Source organism: Eumetopias jubatus, unplaced genomic scaffold (assembly GCF_037043125.1).
Source record: "Eumetopias jubatus isolate StellerSeaLion01/CBP00866 unplaced genomic scaffold, mEumJub1_p1.0 scaffold_17, whole genome shotgun sequence".
In the NCBI taxonomy this organism is placed as follows: domain Eukaryota; kingdom Metazoa; phylum Chordata; class Mammalia; order Carnivora; family Otariidae; genus Eumetopias; species Eumetopias jubatus.
This window is the reverse complement of record NW_028274823.1, coordinates 298,816-310,815: the sequence shown is the minus strand read 5'-3', so window position 1 is coordinate 310,815 and position 12,000 is coordinate 298,816. Positions and strand designations below refer to the sequence as shown.

The window sequence follows — 12,000 nt, the reverse complement described above, 5'->3', positions numbered from 1 at the left end:
AAGGGTTGGTGTGGTATTTCCCTGGATGCTGTGTTTGCTGACGTTGGTGCAAGTGCCAGCATCCAGTGTTGACAGAACCTGAGCATCATAAGGTGGGCGCCAGGATAGAGTTTCTTGGATGCAACCACTATGTGAATCAGCTTTTGAAATGATGGCCAACCGTAGCTAATAATAAACTAATATCTTGGGCCAGAGGAAAAGGAAGATGGCATTGGTTGGCTGGTCACCCTCCTTCCCGAGGGTGCATTATAAAAGCTTTGCCTTTCTTCAGAGCATTCCCACAAGTCAGCAGTGACCCCAAGGGCACCATGGCTGCCTTGGGCATCACAGTTGCCCTGCTGGTGTGGATGGCCACCCTAATGCTTATCTCTATCTGGAAGCAGATCTACAGCAGCTGGAAACTGCCCCCTGGCCCTTTTCCACTGCCCATTATAGGGAATCTTCTTCAGTTGGATTTAAAGAATATTCCAAAATCTTTCACCAAGGTAAGAGAAATATTGTTGGTTAGGGGAGGAGAATTCAGGGGTTAGATGTAGTATGTTTGCATTCAATTTATTGTCAGACAAGTTGTTATTCAATACCAGCTTGTTATGAGTGAACTGACTTAACAGTAGCATCCAAGAGTGATATTAATGATATTTAGTTAGTGGTACAGTGTGGGCATGGAGCCCTTGAGTGGGCATTGGCTATGGCTGGCCACAGAAGCCTCTGCTTGAGCCATGGGTTAAATGCTCTGTCACTGGCTGGCTTGGTGAGGCCAGTGTGTCTGGGGCTGCTGCTGTTCACCCCCTGCAGTGTAAGGAAGGCCATGCATTTACATCAGATGCACACTGTAGACACCAAAGAACAGGGTGAAAAGTGGTGTCAACCAACCTGTGTGGTACCTCTGTCTACAGTTGTTGTGAACAGTGAATGAGCTAACAAATCTAAAAACTGAATGAGTTGCTAAATCTATTACATGAGTTAATAAAAGAATGCTATAGGGCACCTAATATGTGTGGGAAATGTTCGAGGTAAGGGAGATGTTGACAGTACTTTGTGCACCATGGAGGCTGGGCTTGTGGAGGTCAGGACAGTGCTGGCTCAAGGCCCTCCTGCAGCACCCTGGGGTCTAGGACTTTGACTGGGGACAGCAAACAGTGGGGGTGATAGGGCAGATGTTGGCAAAGGATCCTCCTGGGAGGGACAGGAGTCAGCCCACCAAGTTAATTGTGCCCAGGAGCCCAGGTATGCTGGAACCTTTCTCCCTGCAGAAGAAAGTCTCTATGGGAAGGGTCTTCCCAAGTCAGGCTGGACAATGACTGTCTTTCCCCAGATCCATCTGTGTTGGTCAACAACTTTGGGTTTTAAGCCTGGCTCACCTCCTAAGTTCCCAGTGGTCTCACTTGGCTCCTTGCTGGTCCCTGCAGCTGGCAGAGCAGTACGGGCCAGTGTTCACCGTGTACTTGGGCTCCCAGCGCACCGTAGTCCTGCATGGCTACAAGGCGGTGAAGGAAGCTCTGCTTGACCACAAGAATGACCTTTCTGGCAGAGGAGAAGTCTTTGCGTTCCAGTTGCACAAGGACAGAGGTGAGCCGTGCTTTTCAGAGCGCCTCCCCCCCATGGTGGGGTGGGAGCCAGGTTCTGAAATACCAGGGCTGATGATCACATAGCATATAGCACAACAAAACAAGAGTAAAGAGACCCTCAACAGTTCAGGTGCTCAGTATACACTTTATTGAAAGCTACTATCACAGACTTGTAGCCAAAAAAACAGGACCTCCAGCACCCACACTCTGACCAGCAGTACAGATGTGTTTATAAAGAGATACCACAGAGGGGAAAGGCCTCCAGCAGATGAGCTGTTCCTTCCTCCCACAGACCTTCCAGCCTCCTGAGGCCTCAGTCTGGGGAGCTCTTCTCACTGACAGCCTCACCTGCTTCTGGGTGTTGGTGCTCCATGCTCCGAGGCCCCTCACCTAAGATCAGGCACTGACTCCCACTGGGCACCCTGTTTGTTTGTGGGGCTTAGGTCAGCTGCAGTTCACATTCTAAACCTGGAGACCTCTGATACCCAACCTGCGCTGTTCTGAGCACAGCAGTCCCAGCTCACAAAGGGACTTCCACATGGTTCCGTCTTGCCAGTGTCACCTCTCTTTCTTCTGCAGCCCATGTCTCCTGAGCCCTGGCTTCCCATATTTAGAATAGGCCCTGTTACCTTGTATTAGGGATCTGGTGGTCTGAGTGTTTATCTGATGTTTATCTGAGTGTTGTCCAGACTCCTGACTCCAGCGCCTACCTCCTGTGTCTCCTGGGACATCCTGGAGCCCATGGGGGCGCCTGCTCACAGCTCCTCCAGCTCACAGCCCTGAGAGCATGCTGCCCACCACTGTCTGTCTCCTGACCCTGTGCACTGATTCTTTTCCACTTGCTCACTGTCGTTTTAATGAGATTCTAAAGCAGATTAGAAATAAAGCAGTGTCCCATCTACCCTACAAAACGCAGAAGCTTCTAGTTTTTCCTAAGTTAACTTTGATGACAAATCTCTAGAAAACCTGTATCCATTTTATGCAGAAATTTCAAATTGACATGCTTACAGTTGCATCTGCTGTTCTTATGGTGCCATCCCCTATTCCCATCTACATTCACAAGGTCATACCCTGTCACTATCAATGGCATTTCGTTTTCTTTCTTGGACATTGTGGGTTTTTACTCCTTTGGGGTTGTCAAAAACAAAGTTAACTTCCTCAGTCTTTGTCATTAACACAAGAGGAGCTTTTTGCACCACAAGAGCAGGAGTTGTGGGGTTAAGGAGCTCCATCCTGGTTCCAGGGAGCCCTTATCTGCCACTCATGGTCCAAGTCATGGGCCCCTGAATGCAGCCAGGCAAGGGCCATATTCACATTCCATGCGTTGGACTCAAGGGGGTTTTGTCCTGCCTATGGCTCCCAAGTCCTATTTTCACATGTCCCATGTAGCCAGACCCTATAAATGGGATACCTCTGATTCCCCAGGCATAATCGTGCAGATGTTAATTATCAGCATAATATTGAGCACAGGGCCCATGTTAATTTCAATAAATTTCGTTTCAGTGAATGTTTATGAGGCTCTGACCCAGAAGCATTACTGTCTCCATTTCAGCCTGTTTTGGTTTCCAAAGTCTTGGCTCCTCTGGGATCTCCCTGTCTGTCTCTCTGTCTCTGTCTGTCTCTCTGTCTCTGTCTTTGTTTCTTTGTTTCTCTGTCGCCCTCTTTGTCCCTCTTTGTCTCTCTCTCTCTGTTCCTCTCTCTTTCTCTGTCTCTTTGTCTCTGTGTTTATATGTCTCTCTGTCACTTTGTTTCTCTGTCTCTGTCACCCCCTTATCCCTCTGTCTTGTCTCTTTGTCTCTGTCTCTCTGTCTCTGTATTTGTCACTCTGTCTCTCTTTGTCTCTGTCATTCTGTCTCTCTGTCTCTGTCTCAATCTCTCTGTCTCCCCCTTTATCCCTCTGTCTTATCTCTCTGTCTCTGTCTTTGTCTCTCTCAGTTTCTTTCTCTCTGTCTCTGTCTTTGTCTCTCTGTCTTCTCCTCACATTTTCTGGCTTCTTCCACCTTCCCATTGCCACACAATTCTTCCCGATACTATTTTAGAATTGTCTGCCTCCCTGTCCGTCCCCCCCAGTCCCCATGTCACAGCCATTTGGGAAGGCCCACTAGGCACGCCCTCTTCCTGCCTTCCCTGCCAGCTTCTTGGGTCCTCAGCCCACAGCTATGTCCTCTGGCCTCTTGAGTGCACACACTCTGGTGTGTGCTTGTCTGCCCTGTGTTCTGGGTCAACCCCTCTGCTGCAGGCACTGGAAGATGGAGGCTGCCCTCCTGCTGAGACCATCGTGGATCCCACAGACACACGGGAGTATGGTCACATATGCCCTGGGTTCCCTCCCCGGCTGCCCAGCTGTGTCCCCTACATCCACCCAGCAGGCTCCAAAGCATCTTGCAGGAATCCAAAGCTCTGCATGCACAGACCTGATGCAGGACCCCCAAACACCATCCCTAGCTGTGTGTTTAACCTGGCAAACAGCACCTCTAAGTATGGCCCTGGGTGCTGTGTACCCTCCGAGCACTCACACCCAGTTACGGACCACGTGGTGGGACCACCTGTTTGTCTCTACCTCATGTTCCCTTCAGGGTGGAACTAGACCTTAGTCTAGCCTGTGCTGCCGCCCTCGTCCCCCCCTCACCTCGCACCTCCGGTCCCTCCTCCCCCCCCCCCCCACCTCGCACCTCCGGTCCCGCCTCCCCCCCCCACCTCGCACCTCCGGTCCCGCCTCCCCCCCCCACCTCGCACCTCCGGTCCCGCCTCCCCCCCCCACCTCGCACCTCGGGTCCCTCCTCCCCGCCCTCACCTCGCACCCCCCCTCACCTCGCACCTCCAGTCCCTCCTCCCCCCCCTCATCTCACACCTCCCGGTCCCTCTTCCCCCCCATCTCACACCTCCGGTCTCTCCTGCCCCCATCTCACAGCTCCAGGTCCCCCCCTCCCCCTCATGTGACACCTCTGGTACCTCTCAGGCCCACCAGACTTCCTTCTAGAATATGCCATGCTTCGGCCTTCCTCAGACCTCTGCTTGCACCTCCAAGAGGGATGTCCATGAGGTCTTCCCAAATCCGATGGTTGGCAGAGTCTGGGAGCTGAGTGACAGCTCAGGTTTTAGTAAGGACACTTTTTGATTTGTAGTGTGGAGGTTAGAAACCAGTGGAAATGGGAGAGTTTCTGGGAAAGGGGTTGGGGGCTTTCTCTTGGTGGGCAGCTGTGATTTTGTTTCATGTGTAAAGACTCCGGGCAAAATGGAAAAAGACAGTAAACTGATGGTGTGAAGAACACTGGGGGAGGTGAAATGTCAGGTGGAAAGCCAGCCTCAGGGGTACCAGTCAAGCTTTTGGACACCAGGCAGCCCTAGTGCTTGGGTGCCCAGGCTGGACAGTTTGCCACTTGGGTCCCTCCCACCTGGAGCTGCTCGCCTTGTCACTTTGCCCCAGGGGGTCTGCAGTAACTCCTCTGCTGTTCCCTCTTCCCTAGGGATTACTTTCAACAATGGACCTGGCTGGAAGGACACCCGGCGGCTCTCCCTGACCATACTCCGGGACTATGGCATGGGGAAACGTGGCAACGAGGAACGAATCCAGAGGGAGATCCCCTTCCTGCTGGAGGCGCTCAGGGGCACCCAGGGTGCGTGTGGCTGCCAGGTCCTTGCACACTCAGCCTGGGGGGCAGCCCTGGTGGACCCGTGAGGCCCAGCTGGCACCAAGAGGGTTGCCTTAATCCACAGACACTGTCTGCAGCTCAGGGTCCTCTCCATGTCCAGTGTGTTCATCTGGAATAACTGGAAAGTATAGGGACCCCCAGTAGGCTCCCACAAGCCTCGTAGAATTACGGGGGTGCTTAGGATGACAGCTAACAGGCGCTGGAAACTGTTAGTGGGTGGGAGTTGCCCTGACCACTCCCCTGTCTTCCAGGCCAGCCCTTCGACCCCACCTTTCTCCTGGGCTTTGCCCCCTGCAACGTCATCGCTGACATCCTCTTCTGCAAGCACTTTGACTACATGGATGAGACAGGTCTGAGGATACAGAGGCTTTTCAATGAGAACTTCTGCCTCCTCAGCACGAACTGGCTCCAAGTGAGGCCCCCCCCCCAGTTTGCACCTGCCCGGGGTTGCTTCACTGAGGTTAGGAAAAGGACAAGGGCAGGAACTGGGGGACAGGCAGATAGGCCCACAATAGCCAGAGGACGGCCAGGGCTTGTGCAACTCCATAGCCTGGATGTTGCTTCTGGAAACATCGATGGGGCCTGATGTTTCCCTTGCTGACCACGGGAGGCTGTTTTACCCTTTGAAACAGGGCCCCATTAACACGTGACCTCACACACCCCACAACGAGGTGCCAAAAAGATACTGTGAGCCAAAATGTTCTAAATAATACAATATGATGTCCATAATTCAAGTTGGAGAAAATAATTAGCCCAGTACACAAAACCATGTTGCATCTGGAAAAAAAAATAGAAATTCCCTCTCTCTCTCTTTCTAGCTTTATAACATGTTCCCAAGCTATCTGCACTACCTGCCTGGAAGCCATCGAAAAGTATTTAAAAATGTGTCTGAAATAAAAAATTACACTTCAGAAAGAGTGAAGGAGCACCAGGAGTCGCTGGACCCCAACTGCCTCCGAGACTTCACTGACTGCCTGCTCCTGGAGTTGCGGAAGGTACCGTGCAGACCCTAGCTCCACAGACTCCATGAAGGGAGATGTGTTTGCTCGTGGGGTGGGGGCATGCACGTGCATGCTTCAGACTGACATAGTGACACTGCTGGGCCCACATGAGCACATTCTGATGCTCCTGGTCTGAACTCACACTGGCTTCACATGACCATCACACCTGCTCCTAAAGGTGTGGGGACACAGCCAGCCTTCCTGGCCAAACTCAAACACCACACACTGTCCATGGTGCTGGCCAGCAAGACGGCTTTCTTGGAGGAGCCCTCAGTGGCTGTGGGGCTGGGTGCATGAGCCTGTAGCCAGTTTTCTGGGAGCCTTGATTTCCCTAACTGTGCCATGGAGACGATCATGTCTCTATGGGATACCCTCATGCACACCTGAGGGAGACAGAGGTCTCTCATCCACCTGAAGACATCTTCTTATGGAGTCCCTGTCTGTCTCTAATATCTGCAGAAAAGATACAGTGCAGAGCCTTGGTACACCTTGGACAATATTGCTGTGACCGTGGCTGACCTGTTCTTTGCGGGTACAGAGACCACCAGCACCACTCTGAGATATGGGCTCCTGATTCTCATGAAATACCCAGAGATCGAAGGTATGCCAAGCAGCAGGCAAGGATTCTGGGGCCATGGATTGTGAGGCTGGAGCATTTAGGGTGAAGCTTTCTGTCTGCAGAATGGAAATTGGCATTGCTTGTTAATCCTCATGGCAGTGACATAGGGATCACTGCATGAATTCAGTGGACGTGTTCTTGTATATGATGGGTATACATCAAGAGCCTGGCACTCTTGAATACCAACTCCTCACACCCCACTGGCTCACACCCGGGCCCTGCTCCAGGGAGAGGGTGTCCTCATGGCTAGCGGCCAGGCCCCTGGGCCCTGCTCCAGGGAGCCCCATTACCCTGAGGCATGCTGGCTGTTGCTGCTAATAATAATTTGGCTCCTGCTATGTGCCAGGCATAGCGTGAGCCCTGACATATACTGTGCTCTTAGGGCAGGTGTTTTGGGATATGAGGTAATTTCCCCCGGGGATGTGGAATGTCACCTGTTCAGGATCAGATCTGACCCCAAAGCCATTGCATTTTCTGTCTCACAGGAGGGTGAGGGGTGAAGGAGCCAAAAGTCTCTGGAGCAAAGCCTTTCACAGATCTGAGAGAACTTCTGACCAGTCTGTACTGGGGGAACTAGACTGAAAAACTTTTACATGACTAATTATGAGTAATCTCCAATATAGAGAAAAAGAAAATAAATATGACTGACACCCTTACACCACTGCCAAATGGAACATGTGTTAGCCTTTGCAGTATCTGCTTCAGGGCTCTTGAAAACAGGTTGCCAAAGCCCCTCCTTGGGACCCCTGCCTGCCCCCCCAGACTTGTCCCAGGACTGTGTCATCTCTGTGCTCGACTTTATACATTTAATGTTTGTTCAGTATCAGCATACCAGCCATACTGGACGTGTTTTACATTTTTACCTGGGAACCACATGGTACACAATTTTGTCATTCACTCAATGTATTGCTATCCCAGCAACTTGTCAAAGAAAGGGTCGCCCAGCCTGGGGGGTAGTCCTGGTGCTCCCTCGTTCTTCATGCAGAAGGCCACGTGTATCTGTTTCCATCCTGTCTTTCACCTCCACACTTCCTGAAGGTTGCAGTAAACCAGCCTGGGGTCATAATTAAGACAGAGATTTCCCTTCAACTGAAATTTTTAAGACCTTTTTGTTATTCTCTACTCCTGTGGTGTAATGTCAAGAACTGGATTAGCTATGATCAGCTAGAGGCTAACACGCGTTAGAGACTTAAATAGCCTCACAGAGTGTGGCTCTCATTGGCATTTGTGGATCCAAAGTATCCAGGACACCCCAAAGCACTGCTGAGAGTGCTCCCATAAGCATCTGCTGGGTGGAGGGGTGCCGAGCCAGTCTGGCAATTATCCTTTACATCTATTCTATTCATATCTTGGCAGAGAAACTTCACGAAGAAATCGACAGGGTGATTGGGCCAAGTCGAATCCCTGCCATCAAGGACAGGCTAGAGATGCCCTACATGGATGCCGTGGTGCATGAGATTCAGCGATTCATCGACCTCCTGCCCTCCAACCTGCCCCATGAAGCAAACCAGGACACGGTGTTCAGAGGATACGTCATCCCCAAGGTCAGATATGAGCCTGGAGTGCACACCATGAGCACCTCCCTGCCAGCCCATCAGCTAACCCACCAAAAGGAAGGATCCTTTGGCAGATGTGGCTGAATGGTGGGTGACAGGCCTGCGTTCTGCCCCACAGAGTGCTGCTTCCCCAGCAGTCCTCACATGGACCTGGTGACCAAGGAATGGAGAAAATCTGCAAGGGGCCCTCTGGGCCAATGCCTGGGGTTTGTGGTTCTTCCCAACCTCAGAAACCAACAACAGTTAACATCTAGCCTGTGAGCTCCTCCTCTGATGAGATTAGAGCTCTTGTCACCATTTAGACCAGAGCCCTGACTGCCTTCCATCTAGTCCTTAAGCAAACGACTCCCCCCACTGGGCATCCCAGTGGAAAGCTCATGTTTTGTTAACTTGACTGACACAGGCCTTTTTCCTTCTAGGGCACTGTTGTAATTCCAACACTGGACTCCGTCTTGTTTGACAACCAAGAATTTTCTGATCCAGAGAAGTTTAAGCCAGAGCACTTTCTGAATGAAAATGGAAAGTTCAAGTATAGTGACTATTTCAAGGCATTTTCCGCAGGTAAGAAGAGTGAAGATGTAGGGCCTTTCCTAGGGAACTGTCCCCAATTCCTGCTCTCCGCCATAGTTAAGCACCTGTATGAGGGACCCAAGTGTGTTCTCCCCTGTTCACAGAGGTTAAATGACACCTTCTTACCAGAGTTCCTGGGAATGAGATGAATTATTCTTACTTCATAGCAGATACTTCTCTTCATCCAGTGCTAAAACTCTATTTAATAGGACTTAGTGAAAATCTTTCAAAACTGCATTACATAATTCTCCATAATTTTAAACAAAGGTTAGTAAACAAAACCTAACATTTGGTTACCTGGACTCATGGAACCATCTGGCCTTCCCTAGGCTGTGTCCCAGTGCCCTCTCTCGGGCCCTTGGTCTCCTCCAGGGCCTTTCTTCAGTGGTTGGTGGGAGGGAAGTATGTAACCAACTTGATAACTCAAGGTTAGAGCACTGGCTTCTGGCTGTGGCCCTACTTCTTTTCTGAGAGATGTCAGGGTGAGCACTGGGCAGAGATCACTCTCCCAACCCCACGTAGGTTTATGCTGCTGAGTCCTGGTGACAGAAGCTGTATGAAGGCTGGTCCCTGAATATGTCTATCATGGATATTCTTATACTGAAAGGTGTTATGTGCTTCCTTCCAAGGGGCAGGAGGGGTCCATTCTGCTTTAGGGTGACAGTTTACCCACAGCCACAGCCCCCCGCCCCCTGCTGCTGCCTCACCTGTGCTGCTGTGTCTTGAAGCTGCCTCAGAGTCTCAGCAGCACTACTGTCATTTCCAGGAAAGCGGGTGTGTGTTGGAGAAGGCCTGGCTCGCATGGAATTGTTCCTGTTCTTGTCCGCTGTTCTGCAGCACTTTAACCTGAAGTCTCTTGTTGATCCCAAGGATATTGACCTCAATCCCATCACAGTCGGGTTTGCCAAGATCCCACCCCATTACAAACTCTGTGTCATTCCCCGCTCGGGCTGAAGAGTCCCACCCCAGCCCCAGGCTCTTCGATGCAAACCTGGAGTTTTCCTGCTCCCCCCATGTCCCCTCGGTGCCTCCAGGAAGACCCTCCCTGCACAGTCTCAGTGAAAGTACTCAGGGCTTCACAGGGAAGAAATTGGGCTAGAGGTGCTGCTTTCCAGAGTTACGTACATCAGATGAAATTTGACAGCGAAGTCCAAAAAAGATTGTGTAAAACTAATTAAACAAATTGAAACAAACTATGACCTACTTGGGTCTATGTTGGGGTCCCTGGATCAAGGGTGAGTGAGACTGTAGTAATGTAAATGTACCTCTTCCAGGAAAGTAGAAGTACCCAGTCACCACGGTCCACAAAAAAGAATACAAATGCTATTTTGTAGTTTGGAAAAGGGGAAAAATAATATACCTTTGGGTTTTTTTTGTGAATTTCTGTATTTCTGCATTTATTTTTATTATGTTATGTTAATCACCATACAGTACATCATTAGTTTTTGATGTAGTGATCCATGATGCATTGTTTGCGTATAACACCCAGTGCTCATTGCAATACATGCCCTCCTTACAACCCATCACCATGCTTACCCATTCCCCAACCCCTTCTAAAACCCTGTTTGTTTCTCAGAGTCCATAGTCTCTCATGGTTCATCTCCCCCTCCGATGTCCACCCCCTTCATTTTCCCCTTCCTTCTCCTAATGTCCTCCATGCTATTCCTATGTTCCACAAATAAGTGAAACCATATGACAGTTGTCTTTCTCTGTTTGACTTATTTCACTTAGCATAATCCCCTCCAGTTTCATCCATGTCGATGCAAATGGTTGGTATTCATACTTTCTGATGGCTGAGTAATATTCCATTGTATATATGGACCACATCTTTATCCATTCATCTGCTGAAGGGCATCTCGGCTCTTTCCAGTTTGGCTATTGTGGACATTGCTGCTATGAACATTGGGGTGCATGTGCCCCTTCTTTTCACTGCATCTGTATCTTTGGGGTAAATACCCAGTAGTGCAATTGCTGGATCATAGGGTAGCTCTATTTTTTGAAAGCTTGTTAGCCATGTCAAAAATGTATCCACTACCATCTGTCCCTAGGATATGAAGTTGTTTCTTTGGGCTCACTTCTCAGCATCATGTGCTATATTTAAAGATTAAACTATGTCTGAAAAGTCAACACAGACATCTGTTATTATCTCTTAACATTAAAATGTGACTTTGTACCCGGAACAAAAACTCTAGCCTCATGGGGGAATCTGTGTGGAATAAGGCAGAAATGAGGAAATCATTAATCAGCTCAGTGAACTAAACAATGTGGTGAAGCAGTAGAGGAATTTGGAACAAGAACTCTGTCCCCACCCTGTTGGCTCCCACCAAAGCCCCCTGTGTGCTCAGCCTTCATGCTTTGACTGCCCATCTGTGGGTTGGGCCTGATGGAGGCCCCTCTATGCAATAAGTATGAGGGCTGGACAGTGTAGGTATGCAGAGTCTTTGGAACTTGTGGGGCACACCGAAAGTCCTGCATAAGTGTTCCTTAATAAAATGAATAATGTTTCATAGCCAACCATGTAGCATCTTTCAATCTCTCTCTGGCTGACCCTCCCACCTCCCTCTTATATGGGTCCTGTGACAGTAATGGGCCCACCCAGATAACACAAGATAGTCTCCCTGTCTTAGAGTTCCTAATTTCATCACACATTCAAAGCCCCTTCTTCATGTAAGGTAGCATATTCACGGGTTCTAGGATTAGGATGTGTGTGCCATCTTACCCACCATGAAGCACTAGCAAAACCAACATTGACAGACTGACAAATCACAAACTGAGGAGGACCAGCTGCCCCGTTCTGAAAGTTGCCTGCCTTTTTCATGACCATACCTACATGGGGGTAATACTACTTCCAGCAGAAAAAGATAAGAAAATGTCTTTTCATTTGCTTTGGGGATTTAAAGTTGAGAGAATGCCTAGGAAAATTCTAAAGTGCTCAAAAGTGATGAAAAACAGTTGGGAGGAGAGTGAGGGCTGTTGGGGTGTAAGTGTTTAACTGATCCAGGCAGCAGCAGTTGGTTATCAACAGGCTTGGGT

General features: G+C 49.8%; 1 protein-coding gene across 1 annotated transcript; it reads left to right on the top strand.

Moving 5' to 3' along the window:
* The first annotated feature begins 308 nt into the window (after positions 1 to 308).
* On the top strand, positions 309 to 10,284 carry LOC114221828 (cytochrome P450 2E1). Its single transcript, XM_028119989.2, has 9 exons — positions 309 to 485; positions 1,410 to 1,569; positions 5,036 to 5,185; positions 5,473 to 5,633; positions 6,040 to 6,216; positions 6,682 to 6,823; positions 8,198 to 8,385; positions 8,817 to 8,958; positions 9,734 to 10,284. Exons 1-9 carry the CDS (start codon positions 309 to 311, stop codon positions 9,919 to 9,921), a joined length of 1,485 nt encoding a protein of 494 aa, XP_027975790.1. The 3' UTR covers positions 9,922 to 10,284.
* Positions 10,285 to 12,000: the final 1,716 nt, after the last annotated feature.